The sequence below is a fragment of the Vulpes lagopus genome, chromosome 9 (genome assembly GCF_018345385.1).
Source record: "Vulpes lagopus strain Blue_001 chromosome 9, ASM1834538v1, whole genome shotgun sequence".
NCBI lineage: Eukaryota > Metazoa > Chordata > Mammalia > Carnivora > Canidae > Vulpes > Vulpes lagopus.
The window spans coordinates 73,254,750-73,281,695 of NC_054832.1; the positions used below are offsets into that span (position 1 = coordinate 73,254,750).

Sequence of the window (26,946 nt, forward strand, 5' to 3'; positions counted from 1 at the left end):
TAAAAAATATATGACATTGGAAATAAAGTGTATAGTGATAAAGTTAACAGAATATTAGGCCTCAGGAAGATAAAAGTTAGTGATCTTGAAAGCATAGCAATAAAAACCATCTATTGGTAGAATATACATATACACTCCGTAAACGTTCTTAAAGCACTTCATAGTCAAATTGTTAATAAGCTATGGCAAAGAAAAATATCTTAAAAACAGTCAGGGACAAAAGGCATATTACACGCTCAGGAACAGAGGTAGGAATGACCGCTGGCATTAGAAACAACACAAGCCAGAAGATAATGGAATACCATCCTTAAGGTGCTGAAGGAAAAAAAGCACTGGACAAACTAGAATACTATATCTAGAGAAAATATCCTTCTAAAATGTAGGCAAAATAAAAGCATTTCAAATGAGTAAAGGCTGAGAAAATTTGCCACCAATAGACTGGCACTATAAGAAATGTTAAATGAAGTTTTGATTGTAGGGTAATAATATCAGATGCAAAACTTGTATCTGCACAAAGTAGTGACAAATGCCAGAAATGGTAAATATTTGGATAAGTATAAAATACTTCTCATTTTAAATTTATTTAAAAAATAACTGTTTAGACATAAATGATTACTGTATATTGTGAGGTTTAGGAGTAAGTATTTGATGGCAATAAGCACAAAGACTGGGAGGGGGTAAATGGAAGCATCATTGGAAGGTTTTATACCCGCAATGGTATACAGTGATTTGAAAGCAGAGAGTGAGAAGTTAAAGATGCTTATGTAACCAGTTTAATGTGTAATTGATTTTGACTTGATTTTTATGTTGAAAGCTTCCTAAATTTATGCAATTTAAAATAACAGGTTAGGGGTGCCTGGGTGGCTTAGTCGGTTGGTTAAGCATCAAGTTTTGATTTTGGCTCAGGTCGTGATCTCAGAGCCCTAAGACTGAGCCTCACATTGGGCTCTACAGTCAGCAGGGAGTCTGCTTGTCACTCTCCCTATGCTCCCCACTCCCCCAGCCCTGCTTGCTTGCTGTTGAGTACATGCACATACGCTTTCTCTCTCTGAAATAAATTTAAAAATCTTAAAAAATAAACTAATGTGGGTTATTGTATTTAAAAGTGATATATTTCTAGAAATTATTTGAAAAGTTGTGAATATGCCAGATTAATGAAATACATAAGAAATTAAATATATAGAATGTGTAAGCCTGTTTTTAAATATTTGGTGTATAATCGTTTTTCTTTTTTTTTCCTTTCCTTTTCTTTTCTTTTAAGAAAACATGGCAGTTTAAGGTTTAGAGAGGTTAACTGATTCACCCAAAGTGACACGATATGAAGAACCAAGATTTCATCTGTTCACTCCTGGTTTTATTTTTATTTCTTTAAAGTTTATAATTACATGGGCAAATCAATTTAAAGAAATTCATCCTAAGTTGAGAGTACTTAGGGTTATGTGTCCCTTAATCAGTTTATTCTCATCCAGCTTTCAAAATAGTTATAATTAGGCAGGAAACATACCATTCTAATTTATGTTGTAGAAGAATAAAATCAATCTTCTTATCCTGGTGAGAAACTAATCACAAGATAAATAGATATAATAGGGGAGGAGGAAAAACCTTGTAATGGAGACAGAATTATGGCCATCTCAATCAATGCAGGAAAAAGCATTCTGGAATCTTCATTAGTCATGTTAAAAACAAAACTCAAAGCAAACTAAGAGGAAAGGGGGAATTTCTTTAGCCTAATAAAGGTTTAATTAAGATAAAGTTAGCTGCAAATGGCAAAATAAAAACAAAAACAGTGGTTCAAGAATCTGTTGCTTACTCAAGTGAATGTGGGCAATCCCCACCTAACCAGCATGGCAGCTCCAAGAGCATCACACCCCAAAGTTTCTGTTGTGATTTCCTGTCATCTTTCCGTGTTGTGGTGCGAGATGGCTCTTCTAGTTCAGCTGTCTAGAATGTATGGCACCAGCAGAAAGGACTAGGAAAAGGCCAGAGAAGTGCATTCCCCTTCCCTTTAAGGACATGCACCACCGCTAATTACCTCTTATTGGCAAAACTTGAAGATAACCGCACCTACTAACCACACAAGATACTGAGAAAGGTAGTCTGCATTTTGCATAGCTCTATGATCAGGTAAAGTCCTGGTTTTATTTTTAAATATTTTTTTTTAATTTATATATTCATGATAGAGAGAGAGAGAGGGAGAGAGAGGCAGAGACACAGGCATTGGGAGAAGCAGGTTCCATGCCAGGGGCCCGACGTGGGACTCGATCCTGGGACTCCAGGACCACGCCCTAGACCAAAGGCAGGCAGGTGCTAAACCGCTGAGCCACCCAGGGGTCCCCCCTGGTTTTATTTTTAAACATAACTTCATGGCTTTTTATTTTGCAAAAAATATCTCCGTGGTTTTGTTTTGTTTTTTGAGAGAGAGAGGGGGGGGGGGGTCAGCTGGAAAGGGGCAGAATCTTAAGCAGACTCGCATTGAGCATGGAGCCCGACACCGGGTGCGACCTCATGATCCTGAGATCATGATCTGACCCGAAATCAAGAATCCGACACTTAACTGATTGAGCCACCCAGGTGCCCCTCTCCATGTTTTTATTAAAAACGTACTTAATAGATACACTAAGTACTTGAAACCTTCTTTGTGGAAAAGTCACTAAGTACCTTTTTTAGAGGGTGGCGCTTTTACTGTTAAGATATCTTTTTAAAGAAATGAATAGATTTGATCTCTTTGAGCAGTTTTAAGTTTGTAGAAAAATTGAGTGGAAAGTACAGGGAGTTTCCATTAACACCCCCACTCCAAGTTTCCCTTGTTCTTAGCATCTTGGGGGTGATATGGACATCCGTTACAATTGATGAGTCAATACTGATACATTATTATTAACTAAATTCTATTAACTAAATTATTATTAACTATTCTATTAACTAAAGTTCATAGTTTACAATATGGTTCACTTGCAGTGCTGTACACTCTGTGAGTTGTGACAAATAAATAATGATATGTGTTTCCACCATTACAGTGTCAGAATACTTGCATTGCTCTAAAATGCCTATGGTCCACCTATTCATCCCTGCCCCTTGCCCCTGGCAACCACTGGTCTTTACACTGTGTCCACAATTTTGTCTTTTCCATATGTCATATGGTTGGAATTAAACAGCATGCAGAATTTTCAGGTTGGCTTCGTTCACTTAGTGATAAGCATTTAAGGTTCCTCCACATTTTCTCATTGTCTGATAGTTCATCTCTTTTTAGCGCTAAATAATATTCCATTGTCTGGATGCACCACAGTTTATCCATTCATCTACTGAAGGATGTCTTGGTTGCTTCTGAGTTTTAGCAATTCTGAATAGAGCTGCTCCACGCATTTGTGTGCAGGTTTTTGTGTAGACATAAGTTTTCAATCCATTTGGGTAAATACCCAGAAGCGTGATTGCTGGATCATTTGATAAGACTATGTTCGCTTTGTAATAAACTGCCAAACCATTGTCCAAAGCACCTGTACTATTTTGCATTCCTTCAGCAATTAATGAGAGTTCCCGCTGCTCCGCATCTTTGTCAGCATTTGGTGTTGTCAGACTTCTGGATTTTGGCCATTCTAATAGGTTTGTAGTACTAACTTGTTTCATGTGACTTTTTAAATATTATTTACTTACATGTTACAAACCATGTGATAAGATTATATTCCTGAGTCGTGACTTCAGGTTAGTTACCCCTGTTCTACCTCCCAGAGGCAGGATTATTGAAAAACAGTGGACAGTCAAAGGAAAGGGCCCAGGATTCTGAGCTGGCAGGGTTGGGATTAGGGAGAGCCGAGGCCACTTATCTTGATGAAATGGGGTGTGACAGGCAGTCTGAGGGTCACCAAAAATGCGGCTTCTCTCCATTCAGGCCAGCTTGGCATGGATCTTCCCAGCCAGACGGGTTTGTGTACAGCTAGAAAATAGGCCATTTCCTTTTTCCCCTATGCAGCCTCTCACAAGCTCTGACCTGTTTTTCTCAGCTTGACTACTCGAAGGTGACGTGGCACCCATTCCAGGCCAGGACAGTGGATTGTTTTTCATAGCCTGGTGCTTCTTTCTGCCCAGCTTCTGGGACCATGGCAGCAATCAGCCCCTGCCCTGTGTCCAAGGGGTTGGCTGGCCATCCAATAGGAGAGAAAGCACAGGGAAAAGACCTTCCAGGTCTGTAACCAATGGGAAAAGAAATATTTCTCACAGCTTTAACTAATATGTCATAAACATCCTGGCTGTCTTGCTTCACCATGCGAAGGCAATCTTCCGTAGGTTCAATGGGTGCAGACATACTCTCTAATCCTATTTTCTGTGAAAGCTTCTCAGCTTTGTTCAGATTGTCTTGTCAGCTATGAGCATCAGCATGCCCCACCCACCTGGAAGGATATAAGGGGGGGTGCTGCACAGAATTGGGGAGAACTTTGGGGGGTAAGGTTTTCCCTTGGCTCGGGGGAGTCCAGACTTTCCCTTCCTCTCCTCTTGAACACCCTTTTCAGCTCTGTCTGGTGATGCCTCTAGAACCCATTTTCTTCATGCTAAGTAAACCAATTGTGTGCTTATGCTAATCCTTGTGTGGGCGTTATTATTTGTGTTTAATGAACCAGATGAGTACTCAACCTTTCAGTGTCACTGTTTGGTTTCTTAACTCCATGCAGCCTTTTCCCAGTTCTTTCTTCAACATCCAGTTTGGTAGTTTCCAATTCTTCTCTTGGCCTTCCCTCCTCACTCTCCCAGGGCAAGAAGGGGCTTTGCATTACCTTCTTTAGGCACTTCCCTCCATTGGTTGATTGATTCTTTTACTTAACAAGCATTGGACTTCTGTTTGAGCAAGGCAGTGGGTTAGGTGCTAATACCACACAAGATTGATGTCCACTCTCACCCTCACAGGCTTGCCAGCTGATGGGGAGGACCTAGGGGGCAAGCTGATGATAAGAACAAATGGGAATTACCTCTGTGGACAAAAGTGGTGCTTCCAGGGCATAAGGAATAATGCCTCCATTGCCTAACTGGAACTGAATGATCTGGGGAAGGGTTCTTAGAGAGAATCATGATAAAGTTGATACTCCAAATATAAAAAGGGACAAATAAGTAAGGAGGGTCCTGGGAGAATGTACTGAAATTAGGGGATAACTTGTGGGGAAACCCAGAAACCAGAGTGTTAATGACCTGAGAGAGGTTCAGTGTGGCCAGGGCATAGATTGCAGGAGAGAGAGCCCTGAGGCCAGGGGAGTGCATTAGCAGTTACACAGAGTGTAATACATCATGCTGTTTGGGCTTTACCTTGAGATAAATGGGGAACTGTTAAAGGGTTTTGAGTAGACCTGTGATGTGATTGGGTTCATGTTTTGGAAAGACTTACTATGGAGAGTGGATTAAAGTAGAACAAAAACATTTAAGGAGATGGTGTGGCAATCCAAGGAAGTGAATGAGTACAAATTAATTAGAATAAATGCAGAAGGATGGAGAGAAAGTGATAGATTCCAGAGATACCGAGGTGATTATTTTGCTGCTAAGAATGAGAGAGGAATCAAGTACATTGCCTATACGTTTGGCCTGGGAAACTGATCAGACAATGGTGCATTCACTGAGACGGGTAATAATTGAAGTAGACAGATTTTTAAAAAATTAATAAGCTTTATTTTTTTGGAGCAGTTTTAGGTTCACAAAAACATTGAGAGAAGGTACAGAGATTTCCCATCATATCCCCTGTCCTCACAAGTGCAGTGGCCCTCTTGTCCCCCACCATCAACGCCCCACACCGCACGCAGCAGGACATTTATTACAATCCATAAACCTACACTGATGATTTATTACCCAAAGCCCATAGTTTACATTGGGGTTCACTCCTGGTGTTGCATATTCTGTGAGTTTGGACAAATGTGTAGCCATCACTGTAGTATCAGACACAGCAGTTACATTGCCTCTGTGCAACCATCTGTGCTCCACCTATTCATGTCTCCCTCTCCCCAACCCTGCAACCACTGATCTTTTGACTGTTTCCATAGTTTTGCCTTTTCCTGAGCATCATAGAGTTGGAATCATACAGTGTGTAGCCTTTTCAGACTGGCTTCTTTCACTTAGTAACATGCATTTAAAAGTTCCTCTGCATCTTTTCATGGCTTAATAGCTAATTTCTTGTAAGCACGGAATAATATTCCATTGTGTGATGTACCCTAGTTTGTTTATCCATTCACCTACCAAAAGACATCCTGGTTGCTTCCAATGCCTTGACAATTTTGAATAAAGCTGATGTAAACATTTGTGTGCAGGTTTTTGTGTGAATGTAAGTCTTCAGCTCATTTGGATAAATATCAAGGAGTGTAATTGCTGGCTTGTATGGTAAGAATGTTGAGTTTTGTGAGAAATTGCCAAACTGTACCCTTTTGCATTCCCATCAGCAATGAATGAGGATGCCTGTTGCTGTGGCATTTGGTGTTGTCAGTGTTCTGGATGTTGGCCTTCTTCCTTGGGGAAGTGTTTGTTAGTGTCTTTTGCCTATTTTTTGATCAGGCTTCTTGTTTTCTTATTATTGAGTTTTAAGAGTTCTTGGTATATTTTAGATAACAATCCATTATTAGGTGCATCTTTTGTAAATATTTTCTCCCCGTCTGTGGCTTCTTTTCTCATTCGCTTGACACTGCTTTTCACAGAACAAAGGTTTTTAATGTTAATGAAGTTCACTTCATTAATGGTTTCTTTCCTAAGTCACACCTTTGGTACTGAAGACATGGTATTGGAAGAAAGCTGAGTTCAATTCTGTGCTTGTTGAAGTTGTGTCCCCTTTGGAGGTCCATGTAGACAGGTCTCCTTTGGACATCCAGCCTAAGAGAATAGGCTTAGTCTTTCATTAGGATCTTATTGTCTCATATGCCTAGATGGCAATTTAGTCCCCACTAAAGACACTGCAATCCCCGTCACCGTCTCCCTGGGAGACCTCCTCTTCAAAACTAGCAGGACTGCATTCAGAGACCGGAAAAGGCTCCCGTTTCCGTGGCATTCCGGGACAAATTTTCTGCTGTCTGCCATTCGGGAAGCAAAAGCTTTCTATATGCACTGTTCTCTGAGGAGAAGTTAGGCTTTATACCAGGAGATTCTTGGCTTTGGATTCCCAAATGGGGTTTGGGAAATCTGATTTTAGTTCCAAGATGGTAAGTGAGAAAAATGGTTTAATTTGGATTCCCAAGGAGCTTTGCCTTAGATGATCCTGAGCCAAAACCTGCTGGACTGATCATAGATTTTAAACCACAAAGAGGGAAAATGCAGCATGTGGTAAGGCAGCATATAGGAAGAAAGACCCCCACCCCCCATCCTCGGACATCCCCGGACATCTAAAAGGGTTTAATGCTTTGCCTTTTGTCTAAATCTGGGGAAAGAGACCATGCATGTCCCAGGCTAGCCACGGTGGAGCACACACGGCCGTGTGGTGACGAGACCTATTTGTATCATCAGTTCTTTGGCCTCTGGATGGGAGTCTGCCTGAATCACCAGGCTCCTGGCTTGGATCAATTAATAGCAAATTCCTAGAGGTGAAGCAGAAGGACATGCTTTAAAGAACCACCCAGACAGATGGCTTTTTTGACAGCTGGACAATGCTAAGTATTAACCCTAGAATCTTGCATCACCCCCTCCCCCCCGGGGAGAATCCTGAATCTGACCTAATAATTATCCCAAATAGGCCAACTTGTAGAATAGCAGGACCGGAGTTGCAATGAAAGAGTGGAGTAAAGATTTGTTGCTTCCTTTTCCTGTTTCCCTCAAAGGAAATCTGCTCTCGAGCAAGTTAAGATGTGGAAAATAAAGTTCCATTTCTGCACAACTGATGCAGAGTGTGAGATTTTGCATCTTCTATACAAGCCCCCGTGTCACTTCTGGAACTCTTTGGTTCCGAAAGTCCGTACTGTTCAATCACAGCATCCTTTCCCTTAACTTTGCTGCTATGACATCCTGTTCAATACCAGCCCACCCCTTCACATCAGCTTATGTTCTTCCTCTATACCTCGTTTCCTGACAGCATCTGTAGCCATTTTAATATATTTTGATATCCGTGGTGGCCTTTTGTCACTGCCTTTAGCCTTATGGTTCCTTCACGTTGTTGGTATGAAAATCTCTACCTCCTTATAATTACCAGAAAGCAATGGCTTATTGTTACCCTCTACTGCTCTGCTTGCAAAAGCTTGGAATCGGCATGCCACTCCGCATTTTTCTTTCTACAACCATGTTGCAGCTTTTGGGACACAAAGCTATTGGGACACAATCAACTTATACTGTTCAGTAACCTGCTTCTGGTCTCACTTACTTCTCTGTCCAATTTAGGTACCGTGGTCAGCTATTTTAACTCTCTTTGTTAATATTCAAGGCCTTATTAAGCATCCTGCTCTGTCCGATTTTCTGTCACTGCTGTTTTCATTCTTCATTTCTGCTTCTGGGCCACAGATCATTGCCAAAGAAAATGCTGGAAGTTGGCCAACCCGATTGACCACATATTCGTGTTAACTTCAATGGGGCACACATTCCTGCTTATCAATCCCATCATTTCATGTCTTTTCATTTCCCCAGAAGAGCACAATGATCTTCTAAACTGGAGTACACCCTAAAATAATTTTGGAAATCTACGTACATCCTTGTACATTTAAAAATGGACATACACAGGTTTTCAGCAAAGATTTAAATAGTTAACAAGTATGCACTTTCTGGTTTATTTTAATATCGACACTTTAAAATAAAAGTGTTGCATCGTTCCTTTAAATGAATCCAGTGTAATAGAAACACTATGGTAATTTGACACCTGGCATTACCCATTTGAAAAACACACAGAGGTTTTTTTTAACAGACAGAGATTTTTACATTATTCCTTTTATTTCTTGAGTTCATATTCTGTTCTGCTTCCCCCACATTTTGTCTCAGTGTACTTTTAGGCTCAGTGTCATCACTCTGCCAGATTTCTCTACAACAAAATGCATATATATTTAATTTATTTATTTTTATTTGCTGTGACTACAAGATTTATGTTAAAACATTTCTTTTTGACTGGGTGGCAGAAAAATTATTGTAAGTATAGAGTTGCTCAAAACATCATAAATATATGGCAGTTTGAAAAATATTTATTAAGCAAACATTTTATTGGAAAAGAATGAGTATCTAGTTACTTAATGAAAGGAGCTATTGAGTTTTTTCTTTGTGCTCCTGAGACTTGTACATCTAGGCAATGTATGGGATGGATGAGAGATTTGCCTGTTTTTGAGAAAGTGGAGGGAGGGAGGGCTGGGGGCAGCGGTGAAGAGAGAACAGCAAGATGTGCCCACCCGCAGGGCTTTCTGCCACCAGTCTCCAGGAAGTGGAGGACTGGGAAATCCATTCCATGCCTGTGCTTCCCAGGTTCCTGTGACCCCACTGTGAAGACCAATGTCCTGAACTTTCCTCTCCTTGTGCCCTTGTTCCCAGGCAGTGAGGAAAGAGGTCCAAGAAACCTTGGTTTTCCATCCTCCTTACGACAAGTGACCTCCCTTCCCCCATCTTCTCTTCTTTCCATCCCTCTGGAGGATGTACCCTTGACTGTAAGGTTCATGTATTCCTTCCCACAAATGCTGTTTTGTCGTGTTTTTAATTGCATCCTCTCTCTCACAACTACCTTCGATTTCTTTCCTTCCAGATGTTTTTTCTTCTGCCAACACACTTGCCAGGTCTCTCCTATTTGTGTTTTTAAAAACACTTTTAATAATAATAATAATAAAAACAAAAAAACCCAAAAAACCTCTTCACTTGATTTTTCTGCCTTGCCAATATGCTATTTCCATTCTCTTTGCAGCCACATTTCTAGAATTGCTTATTCAATTCCAGTATGTGTAATTTCTCTCAATATTTTATCTCCCACCCCCACCCTGCAATGATCAACACTTATACTACTTCCTAGAGTTTTTTCCCACATTGTCCATTCCCCTAAGTACATTGATTTCGATTTTCTAGATTTTATACCTCTCAGATGCCAATTAGTCTGTTTCATTTTCTGGTTGCTCAAGTGATGTGCTCCAAATGCACCTACACTACTTCTCTAAGAGTCTCACCCCACCCTTACTTGATGCCGGGCTTTCCTCTGATTGGGAATTTCTGACTTGCTCTGAAAGTCTGCCCCTTGTTCAGAAATTCAGTTAATGTATTTTTAAAAATTTCCCAAGAGACTTCACCTTTGTACCATTTTTTAAGTGTGTTGTTTTGCTTCTAGGTGTTTGAATTTGGCCTCCACTGACCATGCACGAGTGAGCAGGTCAGCTTGGCTTTTAAATCCTCCTCCGTGGGTTCAATGTCACAATTTCACTTCTCATTGTTGCTTGTAACAGAAACCCTAACTCCAGGCTAGCTTAATGTGTCATACCACTCTCAATATTACATTGAATTTAGAATTCTTTGATGATCAGGATTTTTTTGTTCTTTTTTTCTTTCAGCTTCCTAAACATTGGTTACAAAGTCATTTTAAGGCTATTCTATTGCCTAGTTTAGGAAATAATTGTAGGTTGAAATTATAGACATATAATAAAGCGTGATTATTCGAGTGAAAAAGAGATACCCTAAAGAGTCACCAGACTAGTGTTCAGAGTTTGGGTTCCTGACCATATATCCAATTTTCTCCCAAGCAATACAAAATACCATGCCTTGAGGATGTGTGATGAATGTCTACTGCCATCTGAAGAAACGACTCTAGTCAATTCCTACTTATATTCATTTGCTCAGAGAATCTGAGTAAATTCCTCATGTTCTTTGAGTTTCTTTTGAACAGGGCTAATAATGATTCATTTGCAAAATGCCTGGGGTAAGAAGATCTCATATCTGCAAATGTTTTTTAAAATTTATAATTAATAACAGCATCCACAAGGTTTCACAGAATATTATTGCAGTATTTAATCTGAGGGAACAAATACATTTAATTGAGGCCTGTTAAATAATAAAGAATACACAATTATTTTTTCAGAAACCCAAAACGCATTCAATGAAAATTACTAGGTAGCAAGTTTAACACAAATAATTCCATTTTGTTGTAACCCTTTGAATTTATATTACACTCCTTTCTAAGTTCAAAGAATTTAATTAAATAATTTTTTACAAATCCCAACATATAATCATCCAGTCAAATCTACTGGTTAGTAAATGTATCACAGAATAGTTCTTTTCTATGTAGGTTTGTACATGTGTTTACAATTTCTAACATGAAATTTCATCAGTTAAATTGCTATCAGTTTCTTGCTCTTAGTGGCACTTTGACACTTTGGATCATTCTAGAGTTCCTGCCCTTCCTATGTACAGCTCATTAATGGTGGTTGGGAACACGTTGACCCCTGTTACTAACACCCCCTACGTCCACACATGGGCTGGTTTTAGAGGCTCACCTTTGCTCTGCAGCCCTTGAACTCGCTCTATCCTGGGCAACTTGTGAAAATGCAGTTTCCCAGGCTCATAGACGCATAATCAGGATATCCAAAACTGCTGCTGGAATCTGCTTTTTTTTTTTTTTTATCACTCTGAGTCAAAACAGAGCTCATTAAAATGTATGCATCATTGATGTGAAATAAGGCAATCTATATTTTCTGGCATGGAATTTCTCTGCACATACAATAATTTGGCTCACCTGCCTACATCCCAGGAGCATGAGATACAGCATGGCTAGTTTTCTATTTAATATTGCTTTCTGCTTCTAGGTGCCATTTTATATTACTTTTGTATCAGCTAGTGGGAACAAAGGCCACTACATTAATCTTTCTCTATCAGTGCTCATCCTCCATACCTCCTGTTTTGGTATCTGTGTACTGTTCAGTATTACTGATTGTGTACTATATTATTTCACATGTATTTATTGTTCTTAGATTATTGTCTTTAGTTGCATAATTTGTGTGTATGTTTAGTCTCCTCACCCAGATTTTAAACTGCTTGAAGATGGAGAAGAGAATGGTTTCTTTCCTTAATATTCTGGACCAGTGCCTTGCTCAGAGCTCTGAGGCCAGCAGGTGTTCATTAAATGCATTTTAACAGACTGGTTTTCTGCATACACGTCTTCAGTTTGAGAAGAACAAGTATGGCCTGGGAGCTCTATGGTAATGCAGTGACTGGATATCTATTATAGATTACCTAATGAGATATACGAATACAGCATTAGATACATGGCTCATTTGGCACCTTGTGAGAAGGAAGGAGCCATTTTGGTGTAGCCTTATTAGCTTACAGGAGGGATTTGTGATTAATTAAAAATGTTAGTGATCATTAGTACCTGAGAGTCAGGGGAGATGGTTATGCAACATCTGCTCTAATTATAACTTAAATGTGAAAAAAATTGCCTTTATTCTAGTCACTTCAATGTATAGTTATTCCAGAAACATCTTAGAATAATAGATGACATTAAGCCAGTTAGCATTTCCTAAAAACCCAAGAATGCTTTAATTATTCTAAAAAAAAAAACTTTTCTTATCAAATGGGAGAGTGTGTGTGTATGTGTGTATAGTATGTATACAAGTGTGTGGATACTTAGCAAGTCTACCTGATTTTTAGCTCTAATGAGGAGAGAGCATGTTCCACTAATATGTACTAATTAGTGCATAGCATTTAGCCACAACTATGAAAATTGAAACCGATGTAAGGTTCTGTATCTTTGTGGTAACTCTCCCTATCAGTAATCAGCAAATTAATATGTGTGTTTGTGTTGAAAAGTCAGTTTTTAACTTAATGATTTAAATGAAGTTTTACTGAAGGAAATCATTAGAAGTCACCGTATGAATGTTTCACTACTTTTGTTTCTAGAAATGCTCTCTTTGTGTGCATGTGGATCTGAAGTTTCTTTCAGAACTCAGGCAAGGAGGTGTTTTAGTTCCTCTGAGAAACTGGCACACTTAACTCCTTTAAGAAAATAGGAATTGGCACGCAGCTAACCTGGTCTCCTTTGTGCGACCCTTACGGCTGCTGGTCCTGGGGCACAATGGCAACTCTTAAGGAAAAACTGATTGCGCTAGTTGCAGAAGAAGAGGCTGCGATCCCAAACAATAAGATCACTGTAGTGGGTGTTGGACAAGTTGGTATGGCATGTGCCATCAGCATTCTGGGAAAGTCTCTGGCTGATGAACTTGCCCTTGTGGATGTTTTAGAAGATAAACTCAAAGGAGAAACGATGGATCTACAGCATGGGAGCTTATTTCTACAGACACCTAAAATTGTGGCAGATAATGATTACTCTGTGACTGCCAATTCTAAGATTATGGTGGTGACTGCAGGAGTCTGCCAGCAGGAGGGAGAGAGCCACCTCAATCTGGTGCAAAGGAATGTTAATGTCTTCAAATTCATTATTCCTCAGATAGTCAAGTACAGTCCTGATTGTATCATAATTGTTGTTTCCAACCCAGTGGATATTCTTACATATGTTACCTGGAAACTAAGTGGACTGCCCAAGCACCGTGTGATTGGAAGTGGGTGTAATCTGGATTCTGCTAGATTTTGCTATCTTATGGCTGAAAAACTTGGCATTCATCCCAGCAGCTGCCATGGATGGATTTTGGGAGAACATGGTGACTCAAGTGTGGCTGTGTGGAGTGGAGTGAATGTGGCAGGTGTTTCTCTTCAGGAACTGAATCCACAAATGGGAACATACAACGGCAGTGAAAATTGGAAGGAAGTGCATAAGATGGTGGTTGAAAGTGCCTATGAAGTCATCAAGCTAAAAGGATATACCAACTGGGCTTTTGGATTAAGTGTGGCTGATCTCATTGAATCCATGTTGAAAAACCTCTCCAGGATTCATCCAGTGTCAACAATGGTGAAGGGCATGTACGGTATTAAGAATGAAGTCTTCCTGAGTCTTCCGTGTATCCTGAATGCTCGGGGCTTATCCAGTGTGATCAATCAGAAGCTGAAGGATAATGAGGTTGCCCAGCTCAAGAAAAGTGCAGCTACCTTGTGGGACATCCAGAAAGACCTAAAAGATCTGTGATTTCTGGCTTCTAGGCTGTAGAAATTTAAAACCATGATGTGATTAACTGTGAGTCTTTAGTTTTTCACCCATATACATGGATCACAGTTTGCTTTTATCTTTCTAAATATGTGAATCTGGGCTCACAGAATCAAAGCCCATGCTTGGTTTAATGCTTGCAATATGAGCCTTGAACAAATAAAATTAACTATTGTAGTGTGCTTCTAAAAAAAAAGAAAGAAAGAAAAAGAAAATAGGAATTGGATAATTGACAGCGTCTGCCTTCTTGTTTGGTTGCCAAAAATCTTAAAGCTAAATTTAAAGCTCAGCTATGCCGATTACGTAGAGATTTAACAACTAAGTATCTATGTTCTTTTATCAACTTGTCTTGATGTTCTACTCTTGTTTTTCCGACGCACCTACCTGGAATCCTTCATGGAAAAATGTGGAATGAATACATTCATAAAATGAAATAGGATTGTCGCTTTTGATTTATTATGAGGGAGATATTAGACAAGTCATAGAACCTCAGTTTCATCTGCAAAAATAAGCATAAAAATACTTCCACCTACTTCCCAAGATGGCTGTGAGGATTAATTCAGGCCAGGTCAGTTGCAAGGAACAGACAAATGGTATTTTTGTACAGAAGGTCCTAGCTTTAAAGTTTAAGCTATATTTACTCTGAGGATTTAGGATTCTATGTTTTTAGAATATGTGGGGCAGACCATGCAAGACTAGAAAGGATAAGAAGAATCCTAGAAAAGGATTCATCCTAGGTTTAGGTGATTAAGGTGAACTCAGTCATGGTCTAGGATCAAAAGATCACTATCAACAGGTGGAAGATTTTATTTTTAGCATTCTGGTCCTTTTATGCCATATTTATGCCAGAATCTTGGGAGAGAAAGCATAAAAATTAGAAGAGTTGTTTCACTAAAGTCTCTGTAAGGTATTGAGAATGTAAAGTGACTCTTTTGTAACTAAGAAACAGTACAAAGCAGAAATCTGTCCTTGCTGCCTCCACTTCTTCACTTCCTATTCTGTCTTGAACCCCTTTGATCTTCTTAGTTGATTGGCCAAATCAAATTGTTGACAGTTGCTCTACCAAAATGACTGTGAAATGCTCCGTTATTAATGCCTAGGAGCAAAGTCCTTCGGTCTCGCTGGAATATGAGTGTTCATCACGTTACCTTGGCGGACCTCCTCTCTTAATGGGCAAGACAGGATCCTATTACCTCTCTGACCACTGCTCCTCCCCTCTGGCTAGTTCCTCTGCTGCAGCCCAGTCTCCAGGATCAGAGAGTTGGATGTCAGCCCTTCCAACTACCCTCTTTTCCCTGTACACACTTCAAATTACATGCTATCTTGTTTGATGAGTTGTATGAACTAGTAACAGAACAACAATGTAAGTTAATTAGTTGCTTTTAAGACTAGAACATATTTATACCATCTGGTCACATTTGCATTTGAGATGCCTCCCTGAATAAGAGAAAAAGGAACCAGGGTATGGAGAATTGATTCTAAATCTAGGCACACCCCTTAGTATTTGTAGACACCCATAGAAATATCAGTTGTGTAGAGAAAAGAATTGGGAGCTATCCATCCAATGGATTCCTGGCTAATCAACCTCCTGACTTCTGACAACTCTAAATCTGTATTTCTATTCCAGATTTTCTCCTGATATCTAGACTGACACTTTTTTTTTTTTTTTTAAGATTTTATTTATTTATTCATAGAGACACAGAGAGAGAATGAGAGGCAGAGACACAGGCAGAGGGAGAAGCAGGCTCCAGGCAGAGAGCCTGACGCGGGACTCGATCCACGGCCTCCAGGATCACGCCCCAGGCTGCAGGCGGAGCTAAACCGCTGCGCCACCGGGGCTGCCCTAGACTGACACTTCTAATAGGATCACAATACTTGAGTGTTTCTCAGGAACTCAAACTTGTTGTCTTGCTCTTGAATATGTTTATCCTTCTATACTCACTAACCCACCTGGAGTTATCCCAGATTCATTCTTCCTCTACGTACTCTACATTTGGCCAAAGTTGCTTGTATTTCTGCACCATGTTTTACAAACCTGTCCTTTCCTCTAAATCAGTGGTCTGCACACTTCAGTGATCATGGGTGATTTGATGCTGATGGTTGAGTGGGTAGGAAGGGGTAAATCACACTCTGGAAATCAATGGCTTAAGTCTCTACTATGACAGCCTTATTTTTTCCTCTAATACTCTCTCACTTGTCTCTCTATGCTCCTTTCCCCATCCCATAAGACTCCAGTGCATCCTTTACGCCAGTGCTGTCCAAGAGAACTTTCTGCGATAATAGAAATGTTAATTCTGTGCTGTCCAATATAGTAGCCTTTAGTCACACAAGGCTACTGGGCACTTGTTTTGTGGCTACTGGAACTGATGGACTGACCTTTTATGTTAAATTATTATTTGATTTTCAATGTGGCTAGTGGTTACTATATTGAATGGTGCAACTCTATTCCAAGGCAAGAATCCATTCATATTTCTTCTTCATTTAAAATATTCTAAGGGTTTCATATGGTCCATAGACTAAAGATAAATTACAATGTAATTCATGTTCAACCTGAAATCAGATGGACCTGATCAAATATTGGCTCTAATACTTAATAGCTATATTGCTTTAGGCATGTGAATTCATCTTTGATTATCAGTTTCTTTGTCTGTCAATGTAAAATATTCCAGTGATCATAGCAAGTGATCAATGACTAGAACCCATTAATTATAATAAGAAGTTGATAACCTACAATAATAATGGTAGTAACAGTAGAATTCTCATTCCAAACTCTGTTGCAAGGCACACTAGTCCCTTCACAGTTTGGAGCTTGCCTAGCTTTCCAATTTTAATTTTGATATGCTGTGTCTTGTACCTTAGCTTCTAGACTCTCTAAATTGTGTGTGTTTTCCTCAAATGCTTTTACCTAATTCTTCCTTTTGTGCCTTCAGTTGTTTGGTAACTTGCTGGTCTATTTGGCAATCACATCTTTTTATTTTGAACCCAAGGGGTTACCTTATCTATGAATTCCTTGTGCTTTCCCCTGTCATAACAAGTAGAGCTGACTACCTCCTTATTTTAGTGGTAACAATGTACAATTTCTATCACAGCACCTATCACCTTTTATTGCATTTACTTGTCCACATGCATCTCCTCTTCCTAGACTGTGTTCCCAGAAAGCAGGGCCATTTATCACTTATGTGTTCCTAGGACCAGCACATGACACACTGCAGGCACTAAATACCTCTTTGTTGAGAAAATGAGGGGCTAGGTCCTATGGAAAAAAAGTTTTTGATAGTTCCTTGAACTTTAGAAAACTTTTAAATTTTGGTCCACGATTTGTTCCTGGGTAGCTATGTGGTTTCAATAATCTTTTGCCTCCTCTGACCTTTCAGCTGGGAGTGGGGTGGGTGGGTTATGGTTGAAGAGTACTCTCAAGAGTTCACCTACCTCTAACACACTCAACCGCTAATGTCTGCTTTTATTTTAAACTTGTATTGTAGTTCACTGATTTGTAACATATTTTTTTTGGCCCCAAGGAAAAGAAATAATGGAGTTTTTGAATGGAAAATAAAGATTTGAATTTAGTAGTTATTATTTTTTCTTGTTTTAGCTAAAATGGGTATCCCAAACATCTGCAGAAACTTTTATTTATTTTTTATTTTATTTTATTTTTATTGGAGTTCAATTTGCCAACATATAGCATAACACCCAGTGCTCATCCCATCAAGTGCCTGTCACCCAGTCACCCTGCAGAAACCTTTAAACACTGAAAATAAGAATTCAAAATCAAACTAAAAAGGTAAGGAAATAAGCAAAATATAAGATGTGTTCAGGAAACAGCAAGTATTCTGGATGGCTAAGACACTGGACATAAGCTGGCCGGGGTGGAGGCGGAGGGTGGTTGGAGATGGGGAGATGAAGAAAAGTTTGGAAAGCAAGGCTGTGTAGATTGCAGAGAAGGCTTCATTTCCAGGCTCTGTAGTTTGTTCTTACTTCATCAGACAAAAAGGGAATGAAGGGAATGTCAACATGGCTATAGTGTTTTGTAATAATCATATCAAAAGTGATAAAGAAGATAAAGAATTTTCAACATTGAGTTCTGAAATGACATTCTAGGAGCCTGAACTAATATGTTGATAAAAATTGAAAGAAGGTTAAGGAGACAAATACTGCGGTGGACAAATATTCTGGCCTTGGGTATTGATTAAATATGGAGAGAGAGAAAGATGATAAAACATGACCCTTATTTCATGCCTTCAAGGAGCGTGGAACAAATCCCAAGAATATGGAAACTGAAAAGTTTGAGAGGGATGGCAAGGGTTTGGTTCTGGATATATTGACTTTGAAATGATAATAGGGTATTCTATAAGAATGTATAATAGGAATCTGAAAATTAAAAGAGGAAGAACCTCAAGGCATACTTAGGACTGGGAGTTCGAAAGGGCCAAAGAAAGAATGTAAGTAGAAAACCTTGAATCAAATGTCAAGTAGAATGCAAATGTTCGATTTGAGCAGAACCTCAGAGATCTGCTAGTTTAATATTCGTATTTAAGATAAAGAAATTAATCCCTGAAATTTCAAGGAAGGCTTATGGAACTTATATCCTTCCATTATGGTTTACTCATCTATAAATAAAGGAGGGACTTGAGGCTAGTTTTTAACAGATAAATCATACAGAGATTGTGTTTCAGCCAATCAAATATTTCATCATGACTGTTTTCATGCAGCATGGAGAAGTGATCTTGCCTGAAAGACATGTTCTCTTGGTTATCCAAAATGTTTTATATTTTTAAAAACCAAGATTAGTTTTAGGCCCCAGATTGAAATGGAGATATTAAGTATAACAGAATTAGTGCTTAGAGATAGGGATAAAACTCAATACTAAAATTAAATGATTTAGAAAAAAGCTGAGTACATATCCTTGCTTGTTTTTAAATACTCCAAGCTATAATTTGATAGCCCAAAGATAAGAAATGAAAAAAACAAAAATGGAGCTGACCTTTGATGTCCTGAACCAATAACAGACCAATGTGTAGATTTCCCTGGCCAAGAAATGATACAATCATTTTTCTGGCTGAACACTGGACACTTTAGGTTAAGAATTGATTTACATAACAATTAGAAGACCGCTGGAAGTTGAATTATTAGAAACTTCATCCTGGTATATATTTCCCTAGTTATAGAGTCTCTGTCATCTGAGATGGAAACTGGAGATCTCATCTGACTCCTTTCTTAGAAATAAAATGCTCAGGAAAACATTTCAGGGTATAAAAAACAAAGAAAAACTATAAAGGTTAGTAGATCTGATTTTGATAATGTTTTTCTCATGGTGCAAGGCACTATAACCAAGTTAAAAGGAAAATATATCAAAAGAAAATGCTTGCTATATGTACCATTAATAATTAATATTCTTAATATTTAAAATGAGATTTCAAAGCAACAAGTATCAGAAAGTTTCCATATATATATATATATATGAATATTACTCAGCCATCAGAAAATGAAATCCTGCCATTTGTAATGATATGGATAGAGCTAGAGAGTATTATGCTAAGTGAAATAAGTCAGTCTGAAAAAGACAAATACCATATGATTTTACTCATATGCGGAATTTAAGAAACAAAACAGATGTAGAGGGGGAAAAAGAGGCAAATCATGAAAGACTCAACTATAGAGAACAAACTGACAGTTGATGGAGGGTGGTGGGGAGGGGAATGGATTAAATGAGTGATGGGGATTAAGGAGAGCACTTATGGGCACTTGGGCGGTTAGGTTGGTTAAGCATCTGCCTTCAGTCCAGGTCATGATCCTGGAGTCCTGGGATGGAGCCCAGCATTGGGTCTCTTTTCTGCCCCTCCCTCCACTCATGCTCTCTCTTACTCTCGCTCACTCTCTCTCTTCAAACAAATAAATGAAAATCTTTAAAAAATAAAAAAAATGAGGGCACTTTTAATGAGCACTGGGTGTTATATTAAGTAATGAATCACTAAATTCTACTCCTGAAACTAATATTACACTGTGTGTTAACTAACTGGAATTTAAATAAAAATTTGGAACAAAAAAGAAAGTTACCTTAGAAGAAACCAAATAAATGGACAGATGTTTTGCAAAGGAGAAGTAAAAATTGCCAAAGACCATTATAATCTTTTTTTTGAGAGAGAGAGATAGTGCAGGTGGAGTGGGGAGGGACAGAGGCAAAGGGAGAGAGAGAGAGAGAATATTAAGCAGGCCTCATGCCCAGTGCAGAGTCTGACAGGGCGCTCGATCTCACGACCCTGAGATGATGACCTGAGCCGAAATCAAGAGTTGGACACTTAACCAGCAGAGCCTCCCAGGCACCTCAGACAATTATAATCTTCACATTGATGAAAAACTTATTGTCTCATTGCCAAACCCCTATCCAGTGGTCCTAATCCAGCAATATTTGCCTGTCTTTGGCAAAGATAAAAATTATAATATCTAGCCCTAGGGAAGCTAGCTTTCATTTGGTGGGAGTATAAATGTTCTTCAGAAAATGTGGCAATTTGAACCATAATCTTAACAAATATGCAAACTTTTTGTGAAGGGCAGGCTTCTAAGAGCCTCCAATTTTATTCCTTTCCATTTTATTTATCTGTGAACTCAGTGGGACAGAACTCCTGTGATTAGATTACAATATATGACCAAAGTGAAGAGACTTTACAGATATAATGAAGGTTGCTAATCACTTGACTTTGAGTTAACCAAATGAGAGATTATCCTCAATGGGCCTGACCTATTCAGATGAGTCTTTTTAAAGAGTCCAAAGGTGAATGACAAGAAGCATCAGCAGATGCCCTTCTGTTGGGCTGAAGGAGCAAACTATCATGTTGTGAAGTTGGCCACATGGCAGAGAATGGTAGGTTATTTCAGAGCTGAGGAACAGACCTTCAACCACAAGGAACTGAAATCTGTCAACACCATTGAGCTTAGAAAGAACCATGAGCCCCAGACAAGTTTGTGGTCTTGGTTGACACCTTGAATGCAGCCAGCTGAGGTGCCAAAAAGAAAATGCAGCAAAGCCCTGCCAGACACCTGACCCTTAGAATCTGTGAGATAATAAATGTGCATTGTTTAAAGCTGTGAAGTTCATGGTAATTTGTTCCACAGCAATAGAAAAATAACACATACTTTGAGTAAGTCTAACTGGGAATTTATTCTGAGGTAATAATCAGGCACTCAAACATCCTTATGTTTACTATAGCATTATTTATTGGTGGAAGATTAGAAATAAGCTAAAAAATCTAACAATAGTTGATTGATTAAACACATTCTGGTATATCATGATTATTTGGAGGAATATAAACCAAAGTGATAACTGATTATATGAGTAGTAAGATTAGTGGGCCAAGAAATTCATCTTTGATTTTTATTTTCTTTGACAAATATCTATTGGTTTTTAAAACAGCCTTACTAATGTATGATTTAATATCATTAATATCCATTCATTTTAAGCACACAGTTCAATGACTTTGAATTTATACAGTTGTGCAATTGTCACCATAATCTAATTTAAGAACACTTGTTCACCCCAAAATATTCTCTTGTGCCTGTTGGCAGCTATCCTCACTCCCACTGCCAGCCTTAGGCAACCACTGATTAGCTCTCTGTTTCTATGATTTTGTCTTCTCTAGAATTTTCATATAAATGGAACTAAATACACATATAATTGTGTATGACTTCTTTTATTTACAGTATTTTTTAAAAAGATTTTATTTATTTATTCATGAGAGACACACAGAGAGAGAGAGGCAGAGACACAGGCAGAGGGAGAAGCAGGCTCCGTGTAGGGAGCCTGACGTGGGACTCGATCCGGGTCTCCCGGATCAGGCCCTGAGCTGACGGCTGCAGCGGTAAACGGCTGAGCCACCCGGGCTGCCCTATTTACAGTATTTTTGAAGTTCATATCTCTCAGTAGTTTTTCCGTTTGTATTGATAAATAGTATTCAAGTCTCAATATGCTATATTTTGTTTATGCATTCATTGGTTGATAATTTGCTTTTTCCTGGTGTTTGGCTATTACAAAGAATGCTGCTATGAGCATTAGTGGATAAATCTGTGTGGACATATATTTCCACTTCTCTTGAGAAAATACCTGGGAATGGAATTGCTGGGTCATATGTTAAGTATATATTCAACTTTTCACGAAACCACCAAACTGTTTTCCAAAGTGACTGAACCATTTTACATCACCACTAGGAACATATAAGGTTTCTAAGTTTCTTCACATTCATGTCAATACCTGCAATTGCTGATCTTTTTTAATGCAGCCATTCTACTGGTATGTGGTTTTAATTTGCATTTCTGTATTAAGGATGTTGAGGATCTTTCCATGTGGCAATTAGCAATTCATACACTTTTTTTGATGAAATGTGTATTCAAATCATTTGTTCATTAAAAAAATGGATCATCCTACTAAGTTGTAAGTTATTTATATATTCCAGAAACAAGTTCTTTAACAGATACATACTTTTCAAATACTTTATTTCAGCCTATGCTTCTCTTTTCATTTTCCTAAAGTTGTTTCTGAGGAGCAAAACTTTTTAAATTTTTAAATGAAATTCATTTTGCAATTTTTTCTTTTATAGATCAGATTTTTGATATCACACACATTGGATAAATTTTTGCCTAAATCAAGGTCAGAAAGATTTTCTCCTATATTTTCTTCTAGAAGTTTTATAGTTTTAACTCTTCTATTTAGGTGTATGTTCTATTTTGAATTAGTTTTTGTGTCTAATGTCAGCCAAGGATCTATATTTATTCTTTTCCCTCACGAATGTCCAATTGTTTCAGCATTGTTTGCTGAAATTATTCTCCTTTTCCCTTTGGATTGTCTTGGCCTTTTTGTCAAAATCCTGTTGACCATAACGATGAGAGTTTATTTCTGGACTCTATATTTTGTTTCATTGATCTTTATGTCTGTCCTTACTCCAATATTATTACTCTCTCTAGATGATTAGTAAACCTTTATGGTTAGTTTTAAAATAGGTTAATGCACATTAAACAAATTTATATTTCTTTATTAAAAAATAGTCTTGCATTTCCATATAAATTTTAGGGTCAGTTTATCAATATCTCTGAAAAATGCCTGCTGGAATTTTGATAGGAATTGAGTTGAAACTATACATACAAAATCTAGGGGAGAACTGCTATAATATCAATATGTCTTCTAATCCAATAATGTGGCATGTCTTTTTTCATTTAGATCTTCATTAACTTTCTCTGAACAATGTTTTGTAGTTTTTAGTCTACATATATTGCTCTTATTTTGTTAAATTTAATCATAAATATTTTATTTTTCAATCTATAAATGGAATTATTTTCTTAGTATCATTTTGATATTGTTGCTACTAGTATCTAGAAATACAATTGATTTTTTAAAAAATCAACTTTATATTTTAGAGCAGTTTTAGTTTTACAGGAAGATCTGAGTGAAAGGTACGGAGATTTCCCATTCAATTGACTTTTGTATATGTATCTTGTATCCTGTGATCTTGCTAAATTCACTTACCAGTTTAAATAGATTTTCTTGGTAGACTTTTAAAGGACTTTCTATGTAAGGATCATGTCATCTGTGAATGAATAATTTTAATTTTTGTTTCCAATCTGTATACCTTTATTTTGCTTGCCTGGCTGTACTGGCTAGTACAATGTTGAATAGAAGTGGACATCCTAGAGTAGACATCTTTGTCTTGTTCCTTATCTTAGGTGAAAAGTATTCAAATTTTCACTATTAAGTATGATGTCAGCTATGCACTTATTAGATTGAGAAAGTTCCTTCTATTCCTAGTTCCTTAATAGTTTTTATTGTGAATGGTTGCTGGATTTTTAAAAACTAACTTCTTATCTTGGGGAAGGTTAAGACTCATAGTAAGTTCCAAAAACAATACACAGAATTCTTGTTCATCCTACATCAAATTTCCTTCAGTTGTAATATTTTATAGAATCATAGTACATTGTCAAGATCAGAAAATCAAAGAGGGTACCATATTATTAAGGTATGAACAGAAGCTTTATTTGGATTGAGTATTGGGAATTAACAAAGACTTTTTCTGCATACGTTGAAATGTTCATGTGGCCAGTCTTCCTTTCCTAAAACAATCCTCACTTAATCATTGTCTCTAATTTTGCTAATATTTTGTGAAGGAGTTTGTGTCTATGCTCATGTCACATATTCTATAGTTTTCTTGTGATATTTGGGTCTGGTTTTAATATTAGAAAATACTGAATTGGTAGAATTCAGTTCCAAATGTTATAGTTTTTTGAGTTTTTGTGTAGCATTGGCATTATTTCTTTCTGAAACATCCCCAGAGAATCTATTAGGACCTGTTCTTTTATTTGTGGGAAGACTTTGAAATACTAACTCAATTTCCTTCTTTGAGGTAGTAGGAAGAACTTTTTAGAAAATGCTCGAAAGATTTCTATTTCATGATATACATGTCCTGCCCTTGAGTGAGGGGGTGTTTTGAATCTGATGGGATGTTATTCCTGTGGCTTGGTTATGTTATAACAAGAAGCAAGGGCAAAGGGATTTTGGAGACATAATTAAGGTCTCTAATCAGTTGATTCATGGTTTTAAAAGGGTAACCATGAAATAATCAGGTGAAAGTCCTTAAAAGAGGAAGTAGGAAAGACATTCTGTTGCTGGCTTTAAAGAATTAAGTAAGTCACCAAGTTGTGAGAGATTGTGGGTGAGGACCACATGGTGGGGGATTTCACACTGCCTCTAGGACTTAAGGGCAACTTTCAGCTGACTGCCAGCAAGAGATTAGCCAACAGTCATACTATAGCAAGGAAATGAATTCTGCCAACAACTTTAATGAGTTTGGATGCCATCTTTCCCCAGTCAAACCTCCAGATGAAAATGAGCCCCACTGTCATGTTGACTGCAGCTTTGTGAAATTCTGAGCAGGGAACTCCGCTGTTTCCAGACTCTTGACTCACAGAGCTCAGAAAATAAATGGATATCACTTTAAGATGCCAATTTTGTAGTAATCTGTTACAAAGCAATAGAAAACTAATGTACTTTTTATAAGTGTGTACCTCAAAAGTGTCTTTTGTAGACAGATTATAGTTGAATCTTGCTCTTTTATCCAGTTTAATAATTTCTTGACTATGAATAAAGCATATAGTTCATTAATATTTAATGTATTTCTTGATGAGACTGGCTTTATATCTACCATTTTGGTATGTTTCTATGTCTTATATAATTTTCATCCCTCTCTTCCTTCTATAACTGCCTTTTTTGTGTTAAATACTTTTTAGTGTATCATATTAATTCCTTTATTAACTTTTTGAATATTTTTTGAGGTTTTTTTTTCTCACTAGTTACCCTAAGGAATGAATATGCATGTTTAACTATGGTTTACCTGAGTTAATGCTGACTTAACTCCATTAAGATATGTTAACTTTGTTAGCAAAATATAACTCCATTTATCTCTTCCTTTCTGCTATTTACAAATGCCCACATATTTCATTTACATTTACACACATATATATTTCATTCATATATACTCAACAATGAATTTTTACAATTATTATTAAAGTTTATTTTAGGGGCACCTGAATGGCTCAGACAGTTAAGCATTTGTCTTTGGCTCAGGTCATGATCCTGGGGTCTTAGGATCCAGCTTCAGGTTGGGCAACCTGCTCAGTGAGGAGTCTGCTTCTTCCTCTCCCTCTGTCACTCCTCCCAGCCCATGCTCTCTCTGCATCTCAAATAAATAAATACAATCTTTAAAAAAATAAAATTTATTTAATTTACCTATATGTCTGCCATTTCTAGTGTTCTTCATTTCTCCCTATGGATTTTAGTTTCTGTCGAAACTAAACATTTTATTAGGCCTGAAGGACTCTTTTAGTACTCCTTGTAGGTTAGGTCTGCTAGTAATGGATTCTCTCAGTTTCGGTTTACCTGGGAACTTGCTTATTTTGCCTTCATTTTTTGAGAAATAGTTTTTCTGGGTATAGAATTCTTGGTTGGTGAGTGAGTTTTTATTTCTGTTTTTGTTTTGTTTTGTTTTTAATCAGCACTTGACTATGTCATTTTACTGCCTTCTTGCTTCCATTGGTTCTAGTGATAAGTCAGTCATTAATCATATTGCTTCACTCTGTATAGTATATCATTTTTCTCTTGCTGCTTTTAAGAGTTTCTCTTTGGGGATCCTGGGTGGCTCAGTCAGTTAAACCTCTGACTCTGATTTTGGCTCAGGTCATGATCTCAGGCTAGTAAGGCTGAGTCCCACATTGGGCTCTGTGCTCAGCACAGAGTCTGCTTGGGATCTCTCTCTCCCTTTGCCCCTTCCCCCACTTGTGCACATTCTCTCTTTCTAAATAAATTAATAAAACCTTTTTTAAAAAGATTTTCTCTTTGTGTCTCAGAGGCTTGAGTATGGTGTGTCTAGGTGTGAATTATACTGTTGCTCTTACTTGGGAGATAAGGAGCTTCTAAGATTTACAGATTATTTTTCAACAAATGTGGGAAGATTTTAGTGACTATTTCTCCACATACATTTTTTTTTCTCCTTTTTTCTTTTTTCCTCTGACACTCTCATTTCATATATGTTGGGATGCTTAACCTTGTCCCACATGTCTCTGAGGCCCTGTTTATTTTTTAATCTTATTTTGTTTTTATTAGATGAGATAATTTCTATTGATCTATCTTTCAATTCACTGTTTCTTTCTCCTCTCTTCTCAAACCTGCTATTAAACATAACAAGTAAATTTTTCATATTGATTATTATACTTTTCAATTCTAGAATTTCTACTTGGTTCTTTTTCATAGTTTCTGTTTTTCTACTAAGATTTCTTATTTGTTGAGTGAGTCATTGTCATGCATTTTTTTCTTTAATTCTTTGAACATAGTTTTTTCTTTTCTTTTCTTTTCTTTTTTTAAATCTTTGGAGTTACTTATAATAGCTGCCTTAAAGTCTAACTTTGCTAAATGCATCATTTCAGCTACC

The 26,946-nt window shown here is 37.7% G+C and overlaps 2 protein-coding genes across 4 annotated transcripts in view; one reads left to right on the forward strand and one right to left on the reverse strand.

The window, feature by feature from the left end:
- The window catches only part of XKR4 (XK related 4), a 429,186-nt gene that overhangs the window by 49,918 nt on the left and 352,322 nt on the right, over positions 1-26,946 (reverse strand). The window lies entirely within an intron of this gene.
- On the forward strand, positions 12,962-13,966 carry LOC121499082 (L-lactate dehydrogenase B chain-like). Its single transcript, XM_041769604.1, has one exon. The coding sequence runs from the start codon at positions 12,962-12,964 to the stop codon at positions 13,964-13,966; it is 1,005 nt and encodes a 334-aa protein (XP_041625538.1).

Coding starts and splice junctions, on each gene's coding strand:
- LOC121499082 (XM_041769604.1), top strand. CDS start 12,962: ATGGCAACTCTTAAGGAAAAACTGATTGCGCTAGTTGCAGAAGAAGAG.